The 26,837-nt window shown below is 41.5% G+C and overlaps 1 protein-coding gene across 1 annotated transcript in view; it reads right to left on the bottom strand.

Moving 5' to 3' along the window:
• Positions 1–1,563: 1,563 nt before the first annotated feature.
• Positions 1,564–26,837, bottom strand: part of MIDEAS (mitotic deacetylase associated SANT domain protein) — a 58,350-nt gene continuing 33,076 nt past the window's right edge. Inside the window, exons 4-13 of the mRNA XM_034417734.3 lie at positions 26,459–26,801; positions 25,974–26,040; positions 23,610–23,752; positions 21,677–21,780; positions 17,709–17,784; positions 15,487–15,575; positions 12,854–13,003; positions 11,896–12,093; positions 9,234–9,451; positions 1,564–1,994 (exon numbers count right to left, since the gene is read on the bottom strand). Coding sequence (XP_034273625.2) covers positions 1,763–1,994; positions 9,234–9,451; positions 11,896–12,093; positions 12,854–13,003; positions 15,487–15,575; positions 17,709–17,784; positions 21,677–21,780; positions 23,610–23,752; positions 25,974–26,040; positions 26,459–26,801 — 1,620 coding nt within the window. The 3' untranslated portion in view covers positions 1,564–1,762. The remainder of the gene's footprint in view (positions 1,995–9,233; positions 9,452–11,895; positions 12,094–12,853; positions 13,004–15,486; positions 15,576–17,708; positions 17,785–21,676; positions 21,781–23,609; positions 23,753–25,973; positions 26,041–26,458; positions 26,802–26,837) is intronic.

The raw sequence follows: 26,837 nt of genomic DNA, 5'->3' as shown, positions 1-26,837 counted from the left end.
GCTGGAGAACAATCCTAGCATGATTTATTCAATAAAGGTTCTTCTGCAGATTATTAATGCAATTCCTTGCTTTCATGGCCCCTGTGGCTGTAGAAGACTTATTTTTCAGGACTTTTCCATTTACAGCTGAATAAGCACTGTATTTTCTGCGGACACGAGAATTTGAAAGTTATAAGCAAGCAGTTTAGGTGCCCCATCTTTATCTGCTAAGCATTCTTTTTCTGTCCTCTGCTGCACCCTCCTTTTCTTTGTACTGCCAGACAGAGAGAAAGTTGCTTTTTACTGTAGCAATGTGAAGATAACCGTCCATAAGTATTAAGATAATTGCAAATACTTGCTGCTTGATGCAGAAGGACAAAGTTCTTAGATAAATTTGGCTTGGTGCACCATTTCTAAATACTTTTCTTTTTCCCCGCACATTTGGTATTCTTGACTCCGGATATCTGGGCCCGAGTACAGTGCAGAACATCTAAATGAAACTGTCATTTAGTTGGCAAATACCTCAACCGAAGGGTAGTCCTGAGGTTGCAAATACATATGAATCAATGCAACATGATCCTTATTTCTATTATCTTGAGTATACTCAGTCTACCTTTGCAAACCAGGCTTTTTTTTTTAAAAAAGGGAATAAATATCATAACTGTTTTAAAAATTAGCAGCTACTCTTTTGTAAGCCAGTTGAAGCATTCAAATGGACAATTAAGCAAAACTACACTCAAGTCTATTCAGGTAAAAATAATGCACTTTCATGGTGGACAACTAGTTATCTAATCCATTGGGCTACAGTATCAAAGTGTATACCAGCTGTATATCACGCCCACGCCCGGTTTAGCGAAGGGGGGGAAAAAGTCATGATATGTCACGTGACAACGTGAGTTTGACACCCCCGATCTACATGCTCAGTTTTGGAATAAGAATGGTTATTGCAAATGGACTCTGATGAATGAATGCTATCCCCCAGCAGAATAATGCCATGGATAAGGTCATCTTCTCATAATTGTGGCTCTTTAATAATTTGGGCAGGATTCTATCTATCTCATTAACCCAAAATCATACATGGGTACTTGTGCAAGCAACGTTTGTTTTTACCACAGAACTACAGAGGTGCAATATCCCAGAACTCATCACTAATTCTTTTGGCCAACTCTGGAGACATACGTGATCAACTTTCTATGACTCAACATAATAGGGGTAGTTCCAAACAAACACTAACTATAATATTTCCACTCTTAAAGAGCTATATCTTAAAAGCAATAGTCTCTTCATTCACCCTAGAGAAGTTCTCACTTCTGGTTCTGGTTTATCTACCAACTGGAGAAACAAAAAACTCTTGTATGAAGGAGACAAAAGAAACCATGAATAGCTCCAAGCCAGAAAGTAAACTTGGAGATGAAAGAAAAGAAGTATATGAAGAACACTATGTGGCTCCTTGAATTTACACCCAAAGTAATTCAGTTACTATCCAGAGCATTTGACAAATTTCTCTCTCAGCAGAGGGTAAGATATTTAAGGCTTTTGCCACGATTCCTGGCAAGTTCAGGAAGGAAAACAGACTTCCATTCATTACGTTGATACAGAAAGTTATTTATAAATAAAATAATCCATAAAATGTTTCTTTTAAAAATAGAGATTTTTGTGGTCACTATATTTTTTTTTTTCGTTTAAAAAAATCTACCGGTACAGTTCAAGCAAGAAGGAAAGGAAGTAGACGCAAGGCTGGAGCAGTCAGAACAGGGGGTTCTCAGTCTCTGGGGGTCCTGGGCTAAACATCGCCATCTTCATCCGAACTGCTGCTGCTGCTCCCATGACTGCTCCCACTGTTGCTGCTTTCTTCCTGCTGAGCCCTACTGTGTGCTTGTGCTGCTGCCGCTGCCGCCGCTGCCTCCGCCGCCTCTGCCGCCTCCTTCTCCCGCAATTTCTGAGCTGCAGCCTTTTTCTCCTGCTCGGCATGGCTTTTCATGTGAGCGCTCCGACTTTTCACCTTGTAGAAGATTCTGCAGGGCACAATATCCACAGCACAGTAGTTAAATCCTGGATTTATATATCACCTTCCACCCTCCTTTGTTTGAACACTGACTTACTAACCAAAGTCAATCTTGCAGATTGTTAAGCTAAACAGGAAATTCCTGTTATCTGCTTTTGCCTTGCATGCTTTTAAAGCAGCTAGAACAAGAGAAGGCAACTTGTAAGCCCTCTCGATGTTGCTGAACTGCAATTCCCAGCATCTCTAGGAAGCTTGGTCATGTTAGTGGAGGCTGGAAGCTGCAGCTGAAAAAAACTTGTAATGCTACAGGTTGCTTTGATCAAGATTTGAAACTTGGTTAGTAGACAAAAATCAACCAAGAAATCACATTGCACGCAGTAGCCCAAAAGCAAAGGAACAGCACTATAGTTTTAATATGATGGGCAACCCAACTTTATATCATAGTCCTGGACAGCCATTATCTATCTACTACTAAAACTCTCATTCCAGTAACATTTAATTGGCTGAAACAGTTTATCATAGGGCAATCATTTCTCAAGCAAGATACCTCAAATGGGCTAACTTACAGAGTACACCTAAAATGCAGGACCCATGACTTCCAATGGAATTGTAATTTTAAAAAACATGTTACGACACAAGCATTATCACAAAGCAGTCTATGACATGACATGAAATGTCCTAGAACATTTCCTGTGCCGATGTTTGACTATATGGGTCAAAGCAGTCAGCAGCGAGAGTGGCAAGTAACCCGGCCTGCGCCCAGGCTGCAAGAGGCTGGTGTGGCCGTAGAAATTCAAAAAAAGGTAGCCAGAATTCAAACACGTCCCTGCTCTACAGCTGAGCAGCAGGGATCAAAGGAAAGCTGCGCCAAGGCTCGTGGAGGCTGGCGCGGCTCCAGCGGCTTCGATGCAGGCTCCTGGTACTTCCGAGCCTAACCGCAGTTACTGGGGCGACGCCAAGCCAGGCAGCACCCCAAAATTAAGTCCAGCACCTGTGGGGGTTGGGGAGGGCGGGAGGTGCTGAAAAGGGCCATCCCCCCAGCTCAAATCTGTATCCATGGAGAGCCCTCCCAAGCTGCAAACAAGACAAAATTATATAAAGGAAAGTCTTGATCCGAGGGAGACCACTGTTCCACAGATAGCCGGATGTGAGTCCCTTTTTGTGAGATGGGGTCGTGGAGTACAGATGGGCTTGTTGATCACGTACCTGGCTCCCTGCCGCGTGGCAAAGGCCCTGCTCGAGTTGCTCAACGTTATAGCTGAGGTGGCGGTTGGTACCCCCAGACTTCTAGTCATGGGGGATTTCAACCTGCCATCTGTCGGCGAAACGTCTGAGGTGGCTCGGGAGTTCATGGCTTCCATGACGGCCATGGACCTTACTCAGTTAATTCATGACCCCACTCACACGGGTGGACACACTCTGGACTTAGTTTTTGTCTCTGGTCAGTGGTCGAGTGGCCTTGATACAGGGGATATAGTCATCGAACCCTTGTCATGGACTGACCACTCGCTCCTTCGACTGGACTTTCAAACCGCTGCACCCCGCCGCAGGGAGGCGGAACCGACCAGGTGGTTCCGCCCCAGGCGCCTGATGGACCCTGATAGGTTCCAGATGGAGCTTGGGCCATTTCCTGAGACTCTGGCTCATGACTCGGCTGAGGACCTGGTGGCCGCCTGGGATAGTGCGGCTGCCAGGGCCTTGGACCGTGTCGTACCTTTGCGGCCTCTGACCCGGCACCGAACTCACCTAGCTCCTTGGTTCTCCGAGGAGCTTAGGGAGATGAAGCGCCGGAAAAGACGCCTGGAGAGTAGTTGGAGGACCAGCCGCTCCGAATCCGACCGAACACTGGTGAGGTCTCATATTAAGACCTACCTAGTGGCAATAAAAGCGGCGAAATCTAGCTATTTTGCCGCTCTTATCGCGTCATCAGATAATCGCCCGGCCGCCCTGTTTAGGGTGACCCGCTCCCTCCTCCATCTGGAAGCGCGGGATGACCCCTTGCAGAGCCGAGCTGAGGACTTTGTGCAGTATCTGTATGACAAAATCGCTCAGATTCGGGAAGGGCTGGCCTCTGACTGGGTATGTCCGGACGGGATGACTGAGGCAGGTCTTGAGAGTGTTATCTGGGGGGAGTTCGATCCTGTGGCTCCCGAGGACATGGACAGGGTCCTGGGACGGCTGAACGCGACCACATGTTTATTGGACCCGTGTCCCTCCTGGTTGGTACTGGCTTCCCGGGAGGTGACACGAGGCTGGCTCCAGAAGATTGTTAACGCTTCTTTGAGTGAGGGGGTCCTGCCGGCCGCTTTGAAAGAAGCGGTTGTGAGGCCCCTCCTCAAGAAGCCCTCTCTGGATCCGGCTGTTTTGGCTAACTATCGTCCAGTCTCCAACCTTCGCTTCGTTGCGAAGGTTGTTGAGAGTGTGGTAGCGCAACAGCTTCCCCGGTACCTGGATGAAACTGTCTATCTAGACCCGCTCCAGTCCGGCTTCCGGCCTGGGCACAGCACGGAAACGGCATTGGTCGCGTTGGTGGATGATCTCTGGAGGGCTCGGGATAGGGGTTGCTCCTCTATCCTGGTCCTGTTAGACCTCTCAGCGGCTTTTGATACCATCGACCATGGTATCATGTTGCACCGGTTGGCGGGGTTGGGGGTGGGGGGCACCGTTCTGCGGTGGTTCTCCTCCTACCTCTCTGACCGGTCGCAATCTGTGTTGACGGGGGGGCAGCGGTCGACCCCGAGGCACCTTGCTTGTGGGGTGCCACAAGGGTCGGTCCTCTCGCCCCTTCTGTTCAACATTTATGTAAAGCCGCTGGGTGAGATCATCCGTGGCTTCGAGGTGGAGTTCCATCAGTACGCTGATGACACCCAGCTGTACATCTCCACCCCAGGCCACCCCAACGATGCCCTTGAAGTGATGTCCCAGTGCCTGGAGGCCGTGCGGGCCTGGATGGGGAGAAACAGGCTCCGACTCAACCCCTCCAAGACCGAGTGGCTGTGGCTTCCAGCGTCCCGATATAGCCAGCTGACGCCATCGCTGGCTATTGGGGGCGAATCACTCGCCCCCACGGAGACGGCTCGCAACTTGGGCGTCCTCCTGGACGCACGGCTGTCTCTAGAAGACCATCTGACGGCCGTGGCCAGGGGGGCTTTTTATCAGGTTCGCCTGATACGCCAGTTGCGCCCCTTTCTAGATCGGGACTCTCTACGCACAGTCACTCAGGCACTAGTCACTTCCCGCCTGGACTACTGCAACGCTCTCTACATGGGGCTCCCCCTGGGGTGCACCCGGAGGCTCCAGCTGGTCCAGAACACGGCCGCGCGGGGGATTATGGGGGCGACGAGGCGCTCCCATGTGACACCTCTCCTGCGCGAGCTTCACTGGCTCCCAGTGGTCTTCCGGGTGCGCTTCAAGGTGTTGGTGACCACCTTTAAAGCGCTCCATGGCTTAGGGCCGGGGTACTTACGAGACCGCCTTCTGCCACCAATAGCCTACCACCGGCCAGTACGCTCGCACAGAGTGGGCCTCCTCAGGGTGCCGTCCGCCAGACAATGTCGGCTGGCGACCCCCAGGAGGAGAGCCTTCTCTGTGACGGCGCCCACCCTCTGGAATAACCTTCCCCCAGAGTTACGTATAATAACAGACCTCCGGATTTTTCGTCGGGCCCTGAAAACCTATTTATTTCAACTAGCTGGGCTGGCTTGAGCTAAATTTTAAATTGATTTTAAATTGGGTTGTTTTAATTTACGGCCAGAATATTTAATTATTTTAATACTGTTTTTTAAATTTTGTATGCTTTGTTTTTACTTAGGCTGTGCACCGCCCTGAGTCCTATTTGGAGAAGGGCGGGATAGAAATTTAAACAAACAAACAAACAAACAAAGAAACAAACAAACAAACAAACAAATAAATAAGACAAGTAAAAGGAAAGAGGAAAAAAAATATTTTTAAACCTAAGGAAAGAAGAAAAAAATAAAAAATAGCTATCCAGGGAATTAAGTTCCAAGCTCAGCTCTAAAGCTCTGGAGCTAAAAAAAATTGAGTCCATAGCTGAAGCAGAGTTGAAAAAAACTGAGGAATGTCACCAGGGAGGCGGAACCTCAGAAGTTTCAACTCAGTCCCTAGAGCTAGAGCCTAGAACAGTGATGGCTAATCTTTTTGCCATCGTGTGCCAGGAGAGGGGGGGGGCGGGGGAGGATCGCGCGCACATGTGCCCATGCACATGCACACGCAACCCCACCCACTCCCGCTCCTGGCACATGATGGCCTGGTAGGTCCGTTTTTCTTTCTTACCTGGTTCCAGATCCTCTCTATGCCATCTGGGAAGGGAGAAAACAGCCTTTTCCACTCCCTTGGAGGCACTACGGAGGCTGAAAGGGCCCATTTCCCAACTCTCAGTGGGACAGGAAGTGACATTTTTTGCTGACCCCAGCCTCCAGAACCTCTCTAGGAGTATCTAGAAGCCTCTCTAGGAGCCTCTCTAGGAGTCTCTGGAGGCTGGGGACAGGAAAAAAGTCACTTCCTGTCCCACCGGGAGTCGGGAAATGGGCCCTTTCAGCCTCCGTAGGGCCTCCAAGGGAGTGGGAAAGGCTGTTTTCGCCCTTCCCAGATGCATAGAAAGGATCTGGAGCCAGGTAAGAAAGAAAAACGGGCCTTCCCCGCCCCAGGGCCTTCAGAGGCAGGAAACAGCCTGTTTCCCTACTTCTGGTGGGCCCAGAAGGCCCGAAAATTAGCTGGCCAGTGCTCGCATGTGCCCCAGAGCTGAGCTGGTGTGCCCACTAATATGGCTCCGTGTGCCACCTGTGGCACGTGTGCCATAGGTTCGTCATCACGGGCCTAGAATAACCCAGCCTGGCATCTCCCATTTCCACACTATGGAGAATATACAGTTCTCAACATGGGCTTCTTTCAAAGCAGAGACATCTCTGAGCATATTTCAACTTTCCCAGTGAAGGCAGTATCATTAGAAACTCTGCCATTGTTGAAGGCATTAAGGAATCTGGTAAGGAAATATCTCTGAAATTTCCCAACGGGTTACAAATTGTCTGGATATAAATTATCATACTAGGCTTGGCCAAAATACATGAACACACCCTAAGTCATTCCTGATCTCAACCAACATGTATTTACCTTCCTGTTTTCTCAACTGAGATGCAAATAATTTTGGGTACCTGGTTCCGCTGTATGATATCATCCGTAACTGGCTAACTTTTAACTTTTAAAGTGTGAAGGAATGATTATATTAGAAGAAGGAATGTTTTACATTTCTCTACCTAAAATGGATGCATAGGGATTGGCTTTTTTTTTTTTTACCCTAGCACTCTTTAGATATATTGGCATTGCAACTCTCAAAATTCCCAGCTAGTTTGACCAAACTAGCTGGGAATTTGGGTCATTTAGTTGCCACAGATCTGGAAGGTGCTAAATCCAGAAAGTTTGAAGGGATTATCTTGGACCTTACAGAATCAACCAAAGTCAAGACCTGGAATTTCTAAGGTTGATTCTTTTAAGCAGTGCAGAGTGGAATCCACCCAAGTGCAATCCATGTTGTACTTTTGAGATGCTACCTGTGGCTAGTTTTTCTTTATTTATTTCCCATTCCAATTCAAAATGACTCTTGGCACTTTATATGATATGAAAGATCCATTCTGGTATTTAAAAATGGAAATATAAACAATAATAAAAAACAAAGAGATCCAAATAAAGGAAAATGTGAAAAAATGGCTAAGACTGATTAGAATGCACTCTGAAATAATAAAATATTATTTAAAACTTCTATTAGGCAGTATTGGCTGGACCTCAGATTCTATGGAGGAGACTACCAAAATTCTCTATTGTCATTTTTCTGCATAGAACATGAAGCCAACATCTGATTTGGACAGACATAAGCCTTAAATTTAGGGTTTTGTATTAATTCCGAGGCATCACCTAGTACTTTTCATGCCAAGAGCAGCTACTGATGAAAAAATTTCTGCTAACAAATTGACACAAATGAAGTACACACAAGTCCTGTACATTTGAAGAGACTAATTGCAATGATCATTCTATATGAAAAAGCTTCTTGCAATCACAACTTTTGAAAATCTTTGAAGTTCTTTATAGATCCAATTGCATCATTTGCATCTGGTTATTTGGTACCCAAGCATTTCACATGTGCTTCCTTTCATTTGCTGATAGTCTTTTAGATTTTGCATGATTATTATGATTTCCATAAAAGCCTTTTGTGAGATATTTTATACAAGACTTTTGAATATCCAAGTATTAGATTACCAGGTAACCTCTACCTACATGCAGATTGGAACAAGTGAGTGATCTTTCTACCTACATTTCTACTGACAGGAAAAACCCTATAAAGCCCATATTTTTTGCTTGCAAGTTTATAATCCATGAGGATCATATATTTTTTCCTAGCACAAATTAGAAATTGGATGTTTCATTCATTTCATCATTTAAATGCTTGATAAGGTTCATAAGTCACTGGGTTTATGCAGTCTAGACAAGAAGTTAACTTTCCAGTCTAATGATGCTTCCAGTCATCAAACATATTCTTCTTTAGTCTAGTTCCACTTAACTGAGAGAGACATACCAATTGAAACAGATATGTGCAAGCTCAAGGCCAGCTGATGTTTAATCTTGCTCAGTCTTGAACTGGTGCCTGCTATTGTACAGTAAAAAAAGAATAATAATTATCTAGGAGGCTGTTGAAATATTCCCTCAAGACATCCCTAGAGCATCTCTACATCATTCTGTTCATATGTGAAAGCCATCCGAAGTAGAAGATAGCATTTTTGCAGGGGTATTGCACAGAAATTACATAAGATCCTAACAATTTATAACAGAAAAAATGTAATTGTATGAGCAATTCAAAAAAAGCAAAACCCTTTTACCTCACGCACATCCAGATTAGGCAACTTGGTGGCTTCTAAATACTGTAGACTTTAATTCTCATCAGTCCCAGTCAGCAAGGAAACATATATTTTTTACTCCAAAATGCCTGCAGCATAGCAGTTACCTTAAGACCAATGGTTCTCAACTTTAGCAACTTTAAAATGTGTGGATTTCAATTCCAGAAATCCCCAGCCAGCATGTTGGAGCTGAAGTCCACAGATCTTAAAAGTTGCAAATGTTGAGGAATACTATTTTAGACTTAGGTTAGCAAATATTCTTCAATTCCATATTCATTTTTCCTGTTGAACAGAAGAAAATATATCAGGAAATTTTCTTCATCTCCAAATCTTCCCAAGTTTACCTGCCACATTTTTTACATGGAAATTCCTCCTCTTGATTCTGGGTTTTGTTGGCAGTTTCTTGTTTGGGTTTCGGTTTTCTCCTTCTCTTTTGCACTGGTGGTGAAGTCTTCCGATATTTAATGGGTGTCTCCTTCGTCCTTCTTGATGTTCTGCCTCTGACCTCTGTTCTTCCTGGGGCACCAGATTCCAGATGTTTTTCCATATGAAGATTACCAGCCTACAGAATAAGACACCATTATTGCAAGATGTAGCTAGAAGTATTCCTATGGAATAGATTTATTCATTTATTTCATTTATATCCCACCTTTATTATTTTTTTGAAAATAAATCAAGGTGCCAAACATACCTAACTTTTGAGCAGGGCGCTGGACTAAAAGTTTTCCAAGGTCCCTTCCACCTCTATTCTATTCTCATGAGCTTCTTTTTCCTCCTATTTTTCCCACAACAACTCTGTGAGGTGAGTTGGGTTGAGAGAGAGTAACTGGCCCAAAGTCACCCTGCTGGTTTAACAAAACTTAACAATGGTCAGAAAAGTTTGGGGTGATTAAAGCATTGATATAATTATATTATTTTAAGAAGCTAAACCTCAGCTTTCATGCGTTCAACATATTACAACGTGAGTGCTTTTTAATCATGTCTTAAATAAGCTCTGAATATTTTGAGTTCCTCTTGGAGTTTTTCTTCAGGGCTGTTAAAACATTAAACAATGGTTTTAGGTTGTTTTTGTTTTTGCAAAACCTATAAGAAACATACTATAGCAGCATACTGGAGGCCATGCGGGTCTGGATGGGGAGAAATAGGCTCAGACTCAACCCTTCCAAGACCGAGTGGCTGTGGCTTCCGGCATCCCGATATAGTCAGCTGGTGCCATCGCTGACTATTGGGGGTGAATCTTTACCCCCCTCCCAGAGAGGGCTCGCAATCTGGGTGTCCTCCTGGATGCATGGCTGTCTTTAGAAGAACATATGACGGCCGTGGCCAGGGGGGCTTTCTATCAGGTTCGCCTGATCCGCCAGTTGCAGCCCTTTTTGGACCGGGACGCCTTATGGACGGTCACTCACGCCCTTGTCACCTCCCGGCTGGAGTACTGTAGAGCACTCGGAAGCTCCAGCTGGTCCAGAATGTGGCCGCGCGGGTGGCGTTGCACCCATGTGACACCTCCCCTGTGCGAGCTGCACTGGCTCCCAGTGGTCTTCCGGGTGCGATTCAAGGTGTTGGTTACCACCTTTAAAGCGCTCCATGGCTCAGGACCTGGATATCTTCAAGACACCAGTAGCCTCCCACCGGCCAATTCGCTCGCATAGAGAGGGACTCCTCAGGGTGCCATCGGCCAAGTTATGCCGGCTGGTGACACCCAGGGGAAGGGCCTTCTCTGTGGGAGCTCCTGCCCTGTGGAACGAACTGCCCCCGGAAATTCGCAAGATCTCCGACTTCTGTGTGTTTCGCTGTGCCCTTAAGACCCTGCTGTTCCGCCAGGCAGGACTATCTATGTAAATTATTTTTAAATTGGTGTTTTAAATTTTGGGTTTTAAATTCTGGCCAAAATTGTTTAATACTTTTAACTATTTTAAAACTGTTGTTGTATTTTGTGTTTTTAATTGGCTGTACACCACCCCGAGTCCTTCGGGAGGGGGGCGATATATAAATTAAATTATAAATAAATAAATAAATAAATAAATAAAAATACTGATTCCCCACAGTCTATTTTAAGTACAAATTATGAAAGCACTATTGACCTATGAAGTAAACAAGGAGTCTACCGTCTCTTGTATACACATCACATTATATTAAAAGAAACATTTCAAAGCCGAACGTTTTCTGCTTACAAGCTCCCTTGAGAAAAGGTATGCAAAAGTAAAATGAATATTACACAGAGTATTATTAAGACGGCAAAATAAATGTTTTGAAAGTTTTCAAATACACGACTGCAAATCCAAGTTCAGTACTCTTCGAAAAATCCATAAAAAGATCCAAACTGTGTTTTAAGATTATTGGGTGGGATGGTTGTGTTGCAACTACTTTGCTGATTAAAAATATTACACAGGTAGTCCTCTCCTTACAATGGCAAGTGAAGCTGGAAACTCTTTTATCATTAAGTGACACCGTCATAAACTACAATGTCATGTGATTGTACTATGTAGCAGCAGCACTTTCAGTAGTTTTCAGGTAGCTGTTGTTAGCAAGGACCATGCAAGTCATTAAGTGAGGACCTCATGTGATCACAATTTCTGACATCCTGCCAGCTTCCCCACTGATTTTGCTTGTGGGAAGCCAGCCAAGGAACATTAAAAATTGTGATTAAGTGACCACAGCTTGCTACAATATTGTAATCACAAGCCAGAAGCCGAGAGTCCAAATCTCAATCCCATGACTAAGGGCACCTGTCCTAAGTCTGCCTCATTCAGCACCATCATAACTTTGAACAGTCATTGAACAAAAGGTTGTAACCAGAGGACTACTACCTGTATCTACACTTCTGTCATCTTTCTTGACTGAAAACATCAGGCAGCTGCCAAACAATTATTCATACCATGAATAATTTATGTCACTAGTGATGTTAACTAAGGGCAAAAATTACACTGATTCCGCTACAACTGGTCAGATGTTTTATAAGAAATGCTCCAGGCAGAAATTGTTGACTGTGGTTCATTCAACACTTACTTGTTCCTCAACATCTCGAAGAGGAGTCGATTTGGAAGGTGTGAAATTGCTGCTTTTGCCATACAACTCATCCCCTTCTACAGCTTCCTCTTTAATTGGCATGATGTCCTCAACTTCTTCAAGATCTTCATCTTCTGTGTTTTCATAGTCTTCATTGTATGTTCTGGGAGGAAGAGTACGTGTAAGCCTGTGGGAACTCTTTAGAAGAGTACAAAAAGGAATGCAGGTTAAAAACAATCACTTCAGCACAGATTAGGAATATATATGAATCCAATAGGGCTCATTCTGCAATGGTAGATGGGAATGAGCTTGGGAGGCGGGGCAAAGAAATGCAGCCTAAGGCAGTAGCCCCCAATCTTTTGGGCACCAGGGACCGGTTCCGTGGAGAGAGGTTTTTCCGTGGACCAGAGGGGGCGTGGTTTCATGTGCTGCCTGCATCTCGCGAATGGCCCTTTGCTTGTTTGCACAGACCAGTTTCTGGCATGCCACAGCCTGGTGCTAGTCCACGGACCGGGGGTTGGGGACCCCTGGCCTAAGGAACGGTCAGCTAAGAGAGAGCAGAGAGTAAAGCTTACAACTGCATAACAAGTGGAGCAAGAGACCCAGAAGGGGTCCATGTTCTTCAGCTGTAAAAGTTGAAGAACTGTAGTTTCAGACTTGAAAATTCTGTTAATGTAGCTTGACAATAAAATAGAGTTAGCTTATTTGATCATGTTTCCTGTGTGGTCTACCCAGTAAGGCTGACGCACATTCATCAATATTGTAATAGCTCCTGCCAATGAGATTAAGGTAGAACTCTGCAATTTTCCCATTTTCTCTGGGAATTTCTTTCTACTGTATACATGCGTAGTAATTCACAGCGACAGAAAATGCCCGTTTCAAGTTCCATGCCTTTGCCTGCAATCTATGAGGTCTAGCATAATTTTTAGCATCGAAGCTCCTGCTTGGTATCTGTTACCTTTATATCTACTTCAGCTTCATCTTTAACAGCTCTTTCAGTGGTAGCGTCAACGTCCCCAAAGATGAGAGTCCCATTCCGGCCTATTTTGACTTGTTTTTTGTAAGTATAGTAGAATTCCACACACTGAGCTACAGTCTTGGTTTTTATCTGCAATATTGTGGGATGGAGAAACAAAGGAAGATACAAGGAAAGGAATCAGAGAATTCCAAATAATCATAAGGTTTGGTGCTAATAATTTTTTTTTACTGAAAGTATCTCAGAAAAAAGGGGCATTGGCAGAAATAGAATCTAAACTTGACTATAAAAAACAGCTTGAAAAACTAGAAAACTGGAAATCCAAAGCGTTCCATCAAAATTTCTGACAACAGAAACTGTTGGAAAATCAGACCTCAGCAGAATAGGGCAGCAGTTTAAGAATAGTTAGTCCTCTACTTACAACAGTTCATTTAGTGACCATTAGAATGGTCAACATCACTGAAAAAAGTGGCTTATGATCATTTTTCCCACTTACAACCATAACATAATCCCCATGGACATGTGACCAAAATCCAGATTCTTGGCAACTGACTCATATTTATGACGGTTGCCATGTCCTATTGTCACATGATCCCTTTTTGCGACCTTCTGACAAGCAAAGTCAATGGGGAAACCAAATTCACTTAACAATTGTATTATTACTTTAACAAGTGCAGTGATTCACTTAACAACTGTGGCAAGAAAGGTCATAAAATGGGGCAAAACTCACTTAACAAATGTCTCACTTAGTAACAGAAATTTTGGGCTCAATTGTGGTTCTAAGTCAAGGACTACCTATAGTATATTAAAGAGGAAATACAAGAAATGTGTTTTACGGTCTAAAACCCAGCATTATACACAAATGTCATCAAAATAAAAACAGAAAAGACCAGTTTGGATTGTTCAGAGTTAAAACAGGTGATCATTCATTTGATTCTGCAATGGGATGCATGGACTGAGATCACAAACACCCATAAACTGTACACTGTATTTTGATGGTTGAAAAATTTTCGGTTGATCTGTCCTGGGATAGTCCCGAGTATAACTTAAAACCATTACAGCAGTGGTCCCCAACCCCCGGTCCGCGGACCGGTGCCGGGCCGTGGAGTACCTGGCACCGGGCCGCGCAGCGGCCGGGGGACATGAACGGTGCAGCGCAAAAGCTCCTGGGCCGTGCGCAATGGGCCGTGCGCAAAAGCTCCTGGGCCGTGCCCCCACCCCTGTGCGCGCTCAGCGGGCCGCGGCGATAAAAAGGTTGGGGACCACTGCATTACAGGACCAAATGGAAGTTATTAGCCAATCCAGAAATACTTTCTTTCTTTTATACCTTAAATTTCAAATAATTTATTTTCTTAATAATAAACCTATTATTCTATACTGTATTACTTCATATGCATTCCTTTCTGAATTTCTCTGTTGCAAGTGGGTATCTCGTGTATAAATTAGATGCTAATCTTATGACTCCAAGTCCTTAAGTAGGCTGGAATCCTATAGGAGAAAACCAGCCAACATGATTACAGGAATTGGAATAATAATCTACTCTATTAGAGTATTACTGAGTTGTTTACCAATCAAACAGGTCAAATTTCAACACAAAAAGCAATTATATTACACACACTGGGTAAATTCATGAGCTTCAAAGCCCCTGGCTGCTATCCAGACCCATTGTCCTGAAGGTTGACACATGTGCAACAAATCTGAGACTAAATACTGTGGAAATTGATCTCTGGGTTTCAAAGGCCACTTGTCTGATGAAAACTGAGGAATCATGGAGTTGCTACATATGAAATAAGAGAGATTCAATTTTGTGTGAACTGCAGTGGGGGTTTTCAGACTGTGGCGGCAGCTGAATGCTTTGCTGGATCAAGAGGGCTTTGATTATGAAAACTTAAATTCTAAATAAAGAAATCTGATGCAACCACTGAAGCAATGATAGTTGTTCATCCCTTGTTTTGCAATATATTAGGCAGATAATTTGAGGGCACCCGTGAAATGCTTCTGGTTGCACATAGATTTTACATATGGCTTTTCATAGTTTGGCTCAAAAAGGAACTAATTTTTTTGGCGATGCTTAAAGAGTTCCTTCACTCCTTCTTTCACATGAAATAGCGTATAAATCAAGATATTCTTCAACTAACTATCCTGCTGCTTCATTCTGAGGAAGAAACAATCCTTAACTGTTTTAGAACAAGTCTGCTGGCTTGTTCCTCTTCCTTCCTCTTGTGAAAGGACAAAGAGATTATGTTGGGACTCCAATCATTGAAATTATCAGCACTTCAGCATCACTGCCCCAAGTAGTATTTTAATACTTAATCTTTAATATTACCTTTATTCTGGAGTCCAGTATTTTAACACTGGACTCCAGAATATAGATAATATTAAAGATTAGGTGCAATGGCCACACCATTGGATTTCCATACACACAGCAGAAGGCTCCAGCGTTTGGTCCCATTCACTTCCCAAAATTGCACTGGAAGGTCTCCCAAGCAAGCTTTAAGCAGTGTCTCTTTTTCCTAGTGACTGGTCAAAACCCTGCAAAATTAATCAGACGAGACATGTCTATGTATCCTGGTCAACTTTTTGGCCATAAGTTAGGGACCTGAGAAAAGACTCACAAGTTTCTGGACAAGGAAGAAGTCTTTCTTATAGATAGCAATTCCCTTATTGAAGTGTTTCTTCTCAGCCACACTCCAGCTGTCTGACCCTGGAAAAAGAAAAAAGTGGAACGTAAATTCCATTCCATTCCTTATTTTCCAACACAAGTTTTTTCTTGTCAAGACAGATCTTACATGAACATTTCAGCTATCCTAATTCAATTAATTTAAAGATATTATTCTTGGATTAAATCAGAAGCCTTGCCAGATGGGTTTTTTTTTAATTAAGCCTTTTCGCTGGAATCTGATAATTAATTTTAAATGAAAATTAAAAAATTATATCCCTGAATACCCAAAATGCTGAAGTCTTATTCACAAATTTACAACATATAGAAACACATAGAAAATAGATTTTATAGACCTAAGGTAGTCCAAAACGTTTTGAAGGGTCCAGTTTTACAAATGAGGAAGTAAAAAAAATAATATCCCAGAAAGAAGTCATAACAAACCACTTTGGCATTCTGCTAGCAACACCGCCATGTTACATAGATTTGTCCGAATGGCGAGATAATTCAAGGGAAACTTTAGTTTGTTTTTCAACGTAAAGAAAGGAGCCAAGAAAAAACAAATTTGGAATGAAATGGAGGGATGTAAGTACTTCTCTTCACAATCATAACCTACTTTGAATCAAGTTTTGATTCAACTTTGAATCAAGGGAAGTATCTGCTTAGGGAAATGGGTTCTTAGGCGATCTGGTTTTACCACTGAAGTTGTACTACACGGACAAAAGACTCTGAAAGACTCTCAAAAGACTCTGTGGTTGGACAGCATCATTCTACATTCTATAGGGTCACACATGCCGCTGAGCATTTTCCTGCCCTGCCAAAAATTTAGTGACCTCAGATCAGTGCTAAGTAAAGAGTTCACAAGGACTGTGCACATCTCCCAACTATCTTCTTATGTAACATCACAGCAGATTAGCCAGTGCTATCATGAGAGATGAGACAAGGAGGTTAGTATTTGGGGTAAATTCCAACACTGTATAATGGCATGCTCCTATATTTGTCACAATGCAAGTCTGTGCCACTCATCATCTCTAATCCGTTGGCGTTTAAATTAACTGTAGATAGTCACATGTCATGGGTTCTGCCCAGTATGTAATTCATATAAATAATAAAATATTGTGCAGTAAGCAAAACTGGAAGTTTTTCAAATATTATTTCTATGAACTAAAAGAGGTTTAGATTTGTTTCTGTCGAATATTACAACCTGTGAACTGATACACACATAATGTACATTCAGGTTAGTTGTTCTAGGAGCAATCTACAGGAACATAATACATTTTCTTCCCATGCTCTCACTTCACCTGTTCACAGAAAAAGTGAACACAGCCTTTGCTCTTATTTAAATGAATTAAGATTTTACAGAGATCAGAAGGATTGCTGATAAAGGATTTGCTTATCCTCAAAAGTTCTCAAAGACACCCACAGGTTGCCAAATTTTCAGACTGTCGAACTAATTTCCGGTACTGCTAGTCTCTTTCCAGAAAGATCCTGGCTACTGATAAACCTGGTAATCCTTTCTGTTGTATCAGATAAAGTGAGAAGTATACATATCACAGGGTGACCTCAAAATTTATTTGCTTTTCAGAGAACTGTTCAAAACCACAAAATTTGTGTCCATTTTTTTCTTTAGCAGGGATAAAACCATCAGTAGGAATGGGTTTTTTCCCCCTGAGTGGTAAAACAGCCTGAGATTAAGGAAACAGCCAATGCCACTAAATCTAATATTCTAAATCTTGCTATCCTCTAGAACTGTTGGCTTACAAGTTCCAGAATTCCTAATTAGACTACTAATTCTGGGAGTTGTAGTCCAATCTACTTCAGAGGCAACAGGTTGGGGACAACTGTTATGTACAAATTTATTTCAATTATACTTAAGGTTCTTTAAACATAAAATTGCCATTTATTAATAGCCTGATTCGTCTTTTTTCCCCAATTCCCTATGCATGCACTCATGCACACTGGACCACAAAATGTTTTTCCAACTTTATTTCTAAAAGTAAACTGTGTTAAAGCCAGCCATAGCTTAAATTGGAGAATAGCAGTATCCTAAAATGAAGAAATTATCTCCTGCATGTAAAAATGTTCCTCCAATTTATCAGGGTGGTGATTCTAAAAGTTCCTTGTGCTTAAAATTGGGAAGGAGAAAAGGAACTACAGTTATTATTTATTGCAACATACCAGTGTAGTGGTAATCTTCCAGCGGGTGGCTCAGAGGATGCACCGATTTCTTCAGCAGCATTTTGGTCAAAGCAGCCTGAAGGGAAAACAAAACCAGTTTCAGCTCAAATAATAAAACCTGAACAAGGTCATTATTTGCTAAACATCTTTGATCATTGCTGCTTAATTGCTGTGTATATTTAGGGTTTAGGGCCCACTTGATTAGTAAGATTCAGAGTGAATACCGTTGGCTAATTTATCCTTGCAACTAGCCTTTGAAATAAGTTAAGTGACACAGCCCCAGCCTGTTTAACAGGAACGAGGAATCATAGCACATTAAAGGCTAACAAACCCATCAGGGCTGTATTGGGCCAAAGTTCACGAAGATGCTGCTTTACAAACTTGCATAAGCCACTGAAAGCCTTTGGTCCATGAATGGTTCTCATTCAAATTTTTATTCATAATCCTCCCAGATATAAACCATCAAGACATTTGGGCAATGTATCATGGTTTATTGGGAGAGGAACAGACTAAGCCTCCTGGGCTTAGCTGTTTCCCTTCTTTTCTTTGTCAGAGTTTCTTCCAAAAATCAAATCCAGAAGCACACACAGACAAACTGGTTCAGCAGGATTCATTAACTTCTTTATATACAAGAATATATATACAATACCAATATAGATTCTTCTTACAAGCAAAACACAAGGCAGGAGAGAACAGTTAATTTCATTTCAGCAGAGCAGACAAGCATGCACAGAGTGCTTTCAGTTTCAATTTCTCAGCACAGACTCAGAAGCTGCAGACTAAGACACGCCCTGGCTCCAGTCTGTCTCAGCTCCCAATTGGCTGACTTAGTTGCTATGCCTAGTCATTGGATGACCTTGTTACCATGCCTATATTCCAGTTCATGAATATATACTCTGACTCTTCTACTGCTATTGCAATCCATTGTAGATTTATAGATAGTTCTCAACTTACAACCACTCATTCAGCAACTATTCAAAGTTATGACAGAACTGGAAAAAAATGTCTCTTGATCAGTCATCACACTTATGACCATCGCAGCAACCCGATGATTACGCAATCAAAATGTGGGTGCTTGGCAACCAGCTCATATTTACAATGGTTGTAGCATCCTAAAGTCATGTGATCACGATTTGCGACCTTCCCAGTCATTTTCTGACAAGCAAAATCAACAGGGGAAGCCAGATTCAATCAACAAGAGCCAGGGGAAGCCAGATTCAATCAAGAGCCTTGGTGGCGCAGCAGACTAAAGCATTGTTTAAGATAACACCAGCTGCCTGCAATTATTGCATGTTCAAATCTCACCAGGCTCAAGGTTGACTCAGCCTTCCATCCTTTCGAGGTAGGTAAAATGAGGACCCGGTTTGTGGGTGCAATAAGCTGACTTTGTATAAAAAAGAACACCGCTTGTGGGGCCCCCGAAAGCCCTATTAAGCAGGTATATACAAAAGTATGAAGGCTATTGCTTAACGCATTGTAAGCTGCCCTGAGTCTCCGGAAAAGGGCGGCATATAAATCGAACTAATAAATCGAAATCGAACCAATAAATAAACAACTATGTATGTGAGTCACTTAACAACTGAAGGGATTTGCTTAACAACTGTGGCAAAAAAGATAGCAAAATTGGGTATGACTCACTTAACAATCATCTTGTTAGCAATAGAAATTCTGGTCTCAATTGTGGTCATAAGTCAAGGACCTCCTGTACTAAATTTAACATTTATGCTTTTTTGAAACAGGTTTAAATCATGTTTTTTAAAAAACTAATCTATTAATCCTGCGAGAATGAAAATTACCCATGATAAAACTGCTCGAGTCAGTTAGAATAATGGGCTCAATTGTACTCAAGAACTGAATGATTTTACAGGTAGTTTTTGGGTTACAATGGAACCAGAAGTGCCATTGCTAAGTGACGTAGACAAAAAGTGCAACATCACAACAATTCATTGCTTAGTGACGAGCAGTTCTGGTGGTCCCAGTTTTTCATGTTCCATGAAGATCATACAGTCATACAGTCATGTGAGGATTTCATGTGCCCGCCGCTTCCAATTTCCTTGATTTTGCATGTGAGAAGCTGTCAAAAATTGGGATCACATGATGTTATAATCACAATGTTATAATTGTGAACCAGACATCAAGCAGCTCGGTTGTAATCAAACAACCATGGGGGTGTTGCGACAACCGCAACTACGAGGATTTGCGCCCCTCATTCAGCACAATTACAAGACTGCTGAATAAGACTCAACATCTTACAAGACTGTACAGCTGCTGAATAAATGGTCATTACCACCTGTAATCTCCTTGGTAACTTTTGGGATGAAGTAATGATTGCTAAATATAATGATGTCCCAAGAAAACTGTGCCTTACATTGTCATCCAAATGCATTCCTATAATAAGTCTTATGTACAGGATTTCATTTACTCCCTTTTGTTCCTCTTGAGGTTTAGCTTAATCCTGTATATAAAAAATAATTAAATATCTATTCCTAAACTATGTACCTCATTTGATAATGATGCCTGCTAACTTATGCCTAACAATAACAATTAAAAAAAGAAAACCAAGAACTCTGAAGAGGTCTTAAATCATCATTCTTTGCAGAATCAGTTAACGCCCATGTTTAATCATGCCCAAGTAAACAGTATTTCACAGCAAGAACATAAATAAATGCCAAAATTATTCTAGGCCTTCCAGGAAATCAACAGAGTCAAGCACAATGTAGCCACATATTTCCGACATCTGTTTTTCTCTATGAGAATATTATCAAAAGCTACATATGCTACCTTAATTGTTTCTAGTTAAATAGTTGTATTACACAGATGGAATTTATAATTCAGTTTCTCCAAGGTGACACCAATCCCATGCTAGTATTAGACAGTCAGTCCTTAGAAGCTAACAGATAACCTGAATTTTGTCTATGCTGACCAACTGCAGCTCCTCAGGGTTTCAAATGAAAGGCTTTCCAGTCCTATAATGGAGGTAGTAGTAGTGAATGGGGGACATTCTGAATGTAAGGATCTGCTCTAGCATGGGATGGGTAAGACAGCTAAGCCATAATGTCATTTATCCAGTTCTGCTTATTCTATGAATCCAGTCACTGCAGTTAGTAAAACATAGTTAGTAACTATGAATCCAGTCACTGCAGTTAGTTTATAGCATATAGCAATAGCACTTAGACTTATATACTGTTTCACAGTGCTTTACAGCCCTCTCTAAGAAGTTTATAGAGTCAGCATACTGCCCCCAACAATCTGGGCCTTCATTTTACCCACCTCAGAAGGATGGAAGGTGGAGTCAACCTTGAATCTGGTGAGATTTAAATTGCCAAATTGCAGGCAGCCAGCAGTCAGCAGAAGTAGCCTGCAGTACTGCACTCTAACCACTGCACCACCACGGCTCTTTATGGCTTCGCATGTTGAATAAACCCAACCAATTATCATTTATTCAAAAAAAGTGTCAAGCAAAGTGTAGCTTTGGTAATACTCCCTGCAGTATTAACTTACAGCAACTTTCTCCAACCTGTTACATGTGCTGGCTAGGAATACTAGAGGGCGCCAGGTTGGGAAGGCTGACCTACCAATAGTAAATGTCTATGGAGCTGAAGTCTTCAAACTGAAGAAGTTGGATGAGAAGTGAAACGTCTTCAAGGAGAAACAAAGTCCAGTTGACTTTTGAAAAAGCACCGTTGGGACTATCAATAGCAAGTTTATGATGGACTACAGGCAAATGCATCATGAGCAACAGAAGGAAAATGGAAGATACCAAGAAGAGCTGCCAACAGCTCTTGATTTGACCCAAGTATAGGTAAAATATAGAACGCATTATCATGAATGTATTAACAACAGAGTAGTAAAACCGTTTGCAAAGCCATTAGGCAGCCTATATAATACTGTTAAGTCCTTGCTAGACATCAGAATTTTATATTTATCAGCAAACTTTCCAGTCCAATCAGAGGTTACTGGAGTCTTACCACGATGTCTCCTTTTGCTTCATGTAAGCAGTGAAATGCCAGCTCTTGATTGGTACCACCTCCAGGAAATATGCTTGAACATGCCGCTGTTATCAGGTTGTCCACTGTTATATTTAAAAGAAAGTTCCACAGTGTTATGAAATAGATAGATGGAATAAACAACCAGCAAATATATGTACAATCTGGCTGATAACACAGGCAAGCTTCCCATCATTTTGTGATGAATGGTTCCCCCAATCCTTAACTGGGAACCTATTGTCTTCACAGTGTGATTGCATCTTAGTTTCTACATCACTTCTGACCATTGGCCATGCTGGCTTGGGTTGATGGATACCAACATTCCATAGAGGACCAAAATGGTCAATTTCCACCTTCATGTTTCCCAGTAACAGGGATTAATCTCGATGTCCTGTTTTTTGCTATGATATTGTCATATTCATCCCATTTCATTCAGGGGCAGAAGAATACTTCCATTTTATGAGAAAAGTATGCCTGCAGGTCATTTTCATCCCTTACTGGATAAGCAGTGGAAATAAAGGACAAAATATCCAATTAGCTTTGATTTTGCTTTAGAATGTTGGGATCCAGAAGATAAGTACTACTTCTAAAATTTGCGATGATGTGAATTATGGGACAGCCAAATTATGTGATGATGTGAATTATGGGACAGCCAAAGAGAAGAAGGTCCAAAAATACAAAGCATGGCCTTTTTTGAGGCAAGCCCATCTTTAAGCAAGCCAATCACATCACATTAAATTTAGTACAAATGTCATCTTTAGCTTTTATGGAAAAGCAATAGCTTTTCCATAGCTTAATTTAGCTAGTTTACTTGCCTACTAGCATTTTGAGACAGCATCTGACTCCGCATGATTTTTTTCTCATTTAACATTCTGCTGGTGTCTGTCTAATTTTTACCAAAGCTTTTTAAAGAGAGGATAAAAACGAACATAAAGATAATGTAAGGAAAAAAAGAGAAAAAGAAAGCAAAGAAAAAGCAAAAAGTGCAAGAAAACAAAAAAAAGTTCAAGAAAAATAGGAAAAAAAAGTGGCTTCCAATATTCTTCACAGCAGGTATATTTTAATCTCTCTCTAAAGTTACATTATAACACTCTTTATTTCTAAAAGCCATACCATCTTATCATCAAAACCATAATCACAAGTTCACAATTTTTACACAAAAATCATCTAGAATCTTCTCTGTACTTTCAACATTGGAGCAGATTTTGAGGAGGGAGGTGAACTGCAGGAAGAGAAGCTGTCAGTGGAAGACCCCATTTTTTTAAAAAAAAAATTTGGTCAGATTGACGACTTTGTATGCTGCTGATGAATTTACATGTTTTTTTAAAACGTGGGACAAAATGACAAAGAATAATAATTTTCATTATTACAATTACTCTCAAGTTTCCCACTTTCACAATGATTTTCTACTGAGTGTTTCTTGCTCTGAACGTCCCTTCTCGACAGTTCATTCAATGACCATTCAAAGTTACAACATCACTGAAAAAAGTGACTTATGACCGTTTTTCACATTTACAACAGTTGTAGCATCCCCATGGTCATTCAAGATGCTTGACAATTGACTCATATTTATGACAGTTGCAGTGTCCAGGAGTCTTTTGCGACCTTCTGGACAAGCAAAGTCAATGGGAAAACCAGATTCCCTTAACAACCATGTTATTAATTTAACAACTGCAATGATTCACTTAACAAATGTGGCAAGAAAAGTCGTAGAATGGGGCAAAACTCACTTAACAAATTTCTCACGTAACAACCTAAATTTTGGGCCCGATTGTGGTTGTAAATTGAGGACTACCTCTGCAGTCAATCAAAGGCCATCAACTTGGTTGACTGTCCAGTAACTTTTAGAAGTTCTGTCACCTCCCTCCTTGTTTTCATGGCCATTCAGATATACATTTATTATTATTTTTTTTACCATTCTCCTGGATTGCTGGATTATTTTCCAGTTCCTCCCAGGGCTGCCACACCAACTGCTCCTTGGCCACATCGGAAGCTGCCAGAGATTGATCTCGAAGCAGTGGGATTTCTGCTTGAAACCGAGACCCCACATTGATCCGCCTTAAACAATAAATGAACATCAACAAAGTGATACACCAAAGCAGAACCTGCTTATCTGAAACAAAGGACAGTTTCACGGGTGACCGTGATGTGAAATAGATATAATAATCTGTTCCCAGATCTACTTCAACCATTTCAACTGCCTCAACATAAAAGATTCTTCTTTTATACTCTTAGCAAGCCAACATATGCTAATTAGGAGACATTCCCCCTATTTAAAAATAGGGGGAAAAAATTCAGAAGCTTTCAATAAAGAAAACAGCTGTAATCTGTTTACTTACATATAAGAAGACCCAAATATGGCTAATTTTTTCACATATGCTTTTATCATTCTATACAACTCATCTGCTATGTGATAATTGCTAAATATGTTATTAAAATGCTAAGTGATAATTATGGAAAAATCAAGGGACCAGTCCAAGACAGGACTACTTGTTAAATCTTCATATCAGACAATTTCAACTCTAGTGCCTGAAGATTAAATCATTGCTAAACTGTTCCATTTGTTTAATGGACTTGGTATCACCATAACCTATTTCAGAGTAAAAAGCCAGAGAGCAACTCCCTTGCTAGAACAAGAGGAATAAGCAACACATACATATTTAAATAATTTCCTCAAAAGATATAAACATGAACGTATGAGTGTGTGTGCTTATGATATAGACGTATATTCAAAATGCATTTCTAGCAGGACTGCAATCTGCCATCTACAAACAAGTATGGCTAAAGGATATCACAACTAAACATAATGTAGGTTGAGTTCCTAGGTTATTTTGAAGAAATGGATAAATCTATTAGTCTGGAAGCTGGCTTAGTTACAAATATTAACAATATTATCCTGGAATTATTCAGGTTGTGTTTTGCTTATAAAAGTGATTCTTTTAAGCCTTGAAAGGGTTTGGATTTCTTTTCCAAGACTATAAGAAGGATCAGCTGTGGTGTTTAAATACAGTTTCTATCTACAGATACTGTTGTCGGATCAGAAGTAAGGCTCCTAATCATAGGCTCCTGCAACAAAACTGCAATTATGTCAAAATGACAACATGAACACATATCGCAACTTCAGGTAGAAATAATGTACGTTGTGTGGTTTGTATCATGACTTCTTGTGTCACTCCCTATTCTCACCCTGTCATGGATGCCTATGTTCCTAATAAAGCCTTCATTCATTCTACATTCTTGCTCAATCGCGTATCCATTTCTGTAGGAAATCAGGAGAGAAAAAATACTGGGCTCAGTCATTCCCACTACTCAAAGCCCTTTGCATCAGTCAAGAGGTAAGAGATTTTTAACAGGTATATGATTATATGCTTAATTAGAACACCAAATAAAATGTCTTTTTAAAAAGAAAATCTGCAAGATAGCAATTCTTATCCAAATGTGTCTATGGAGATCCTCAGTCATCCAGGTCATGGTTGTCCCAAAGGTGCTTTTTCGAAAAGCAACTGGACTTTGTTTTTCCCTTGAAGATGTTTTGCTTCTCATTTAAGAAGCTTCTTCAGTTCTGGTTTCAGAATTGAAGAAGATTCTTGGATGAGAAGCAAAATGTCTTCCAGGAAAAATGAAGTCCAGTTGCTTTTCGAAAAAAGCACCTTTGGGACTTATATTAGGAAGTGTCTCTACACTGAAATGGTGTTATGAACTAGCAGGAAACAGTGATTTTACTTTGCCTGCTTCTCCATACTGATGAATATTAATGGTTCCACAAATGACGGTCTTTAATAAAGCCTGTCTCAAGATACAATAGTGAAGGAAGAACCATTTTTGGCCTAAGGATCAGATTGCCCTGGGTAGGAAAGTAGTCTGGGAAGCAATACCACGAAGAGTCATTCTTGCCATACAATCCTGGCCCTCTCATGCACACACATATACACAAATTTACATTATGTGTAGGGAGTCGGTGATTCTCCAGCTGATATACTGGAACTTTCAGCATCCTCAACATGGGCCACATTGCCTGAAACTATTGAAAGTTGCAATTAAGCAGCATCTTGAGGCCTCCACATCTCTTACCTCAGTTCACACCCTTACTTTACACTTCACTCTTCAACTGAGCTGGGAAAACTAAGTGAATAGAAGAACATCTTCCTTCCTTCCTTCCTGGGCTAACAGAAGCTAAAGTTCTCAGGAATTAAGTTAGGGAAAAGGCTTCTCATATGACGAAGAAGACAGCTCTGTCACTAAATAATCGTGCTCTATATTTTTTCAATTGAATACTTACGGTTCAATGCTGACGGGAGTGCACTCTCCCATTACTGAGAGGACAGGAGGGGTGGCTTCTGTACTGTCTTTAAAAAAAAAATCATTTAAGTAAATATATAATCCAATCAATCTAAAAGACTGATGATGATGTACTAACTTATATATAAAACTGTCTTCTCAATACATAAGACAAGATAGCAACTTAAAGATATTATTTATTGAGATCAAGTTTTGATTATAGACTGCACATAATTACCATGGTATAAACAAATATTTTCCAACCTCCAGATTCATTGGCAATGTCCAGAATTCCCAGCCAATTGTCCTGGAAATTGTAATGTAACTGGAGAATGTCATTATGAGACCCTAGCTAAGCAAAATCCAAGATGCTTCAGCCTGAACAAACTCCCCAAATTCATGAGGATTATCTACAACTGTTAGCTGTTATCCATTCCTGGAAATCCTCCCATCCCAACCCATCAAGAACGTTGTCCAGAAACTTACTAGATCTGAGTAGGGTCCTGTGAGCAGCTTTTGGAGTCATTGGAGGTGGAACTGCATTGCCGGTAGCAGAAAGGAAAGCATGGAAATATAGTCCTGAGCCCTCTCGTACTGGGCTGAGAATGGGTGGGGGAGTATAAGGAGGTAGCTCAAAGTTCCTATCGGAAGGGTGATCCGCTAGACGGACAGGTGAACGCAAGTGGCTCTGGTACGGTGTGATATTGGAATAGACTGGTGGAGCAATGAATGTGCCAGCTTTGGGGGGTATGAAAAGAGGTTCTGGTCTTGGTCGTTGCTTTGGCTTCCGTGCAAAACCATCCACTTCTTTTGGAGCGGCGCCTTCGTGCTATGTAAACATATAAAAAAAGAAATATGCTTTGTT

The sequence above is a fragment of the Pantherophis guttatus genome, chromosome 1 (assembly GCF_059756535.1).
Source record: "Pantherophis guttatus breed Tessera chromosome 1, ASM5975653v1, whole genome shotgun sequence".
In the NCBI taxonomy this organism is placed as follows: domain Eukaryota; kingdom Metazoa; phylum Chordata; class Lepidosauria; order Squamata; family Colubridae; genus Pantherophis; species Pantherophis guttatus.
This window is presented reverse-complemented; position numbering and strand designations above follow the sequence as displayed.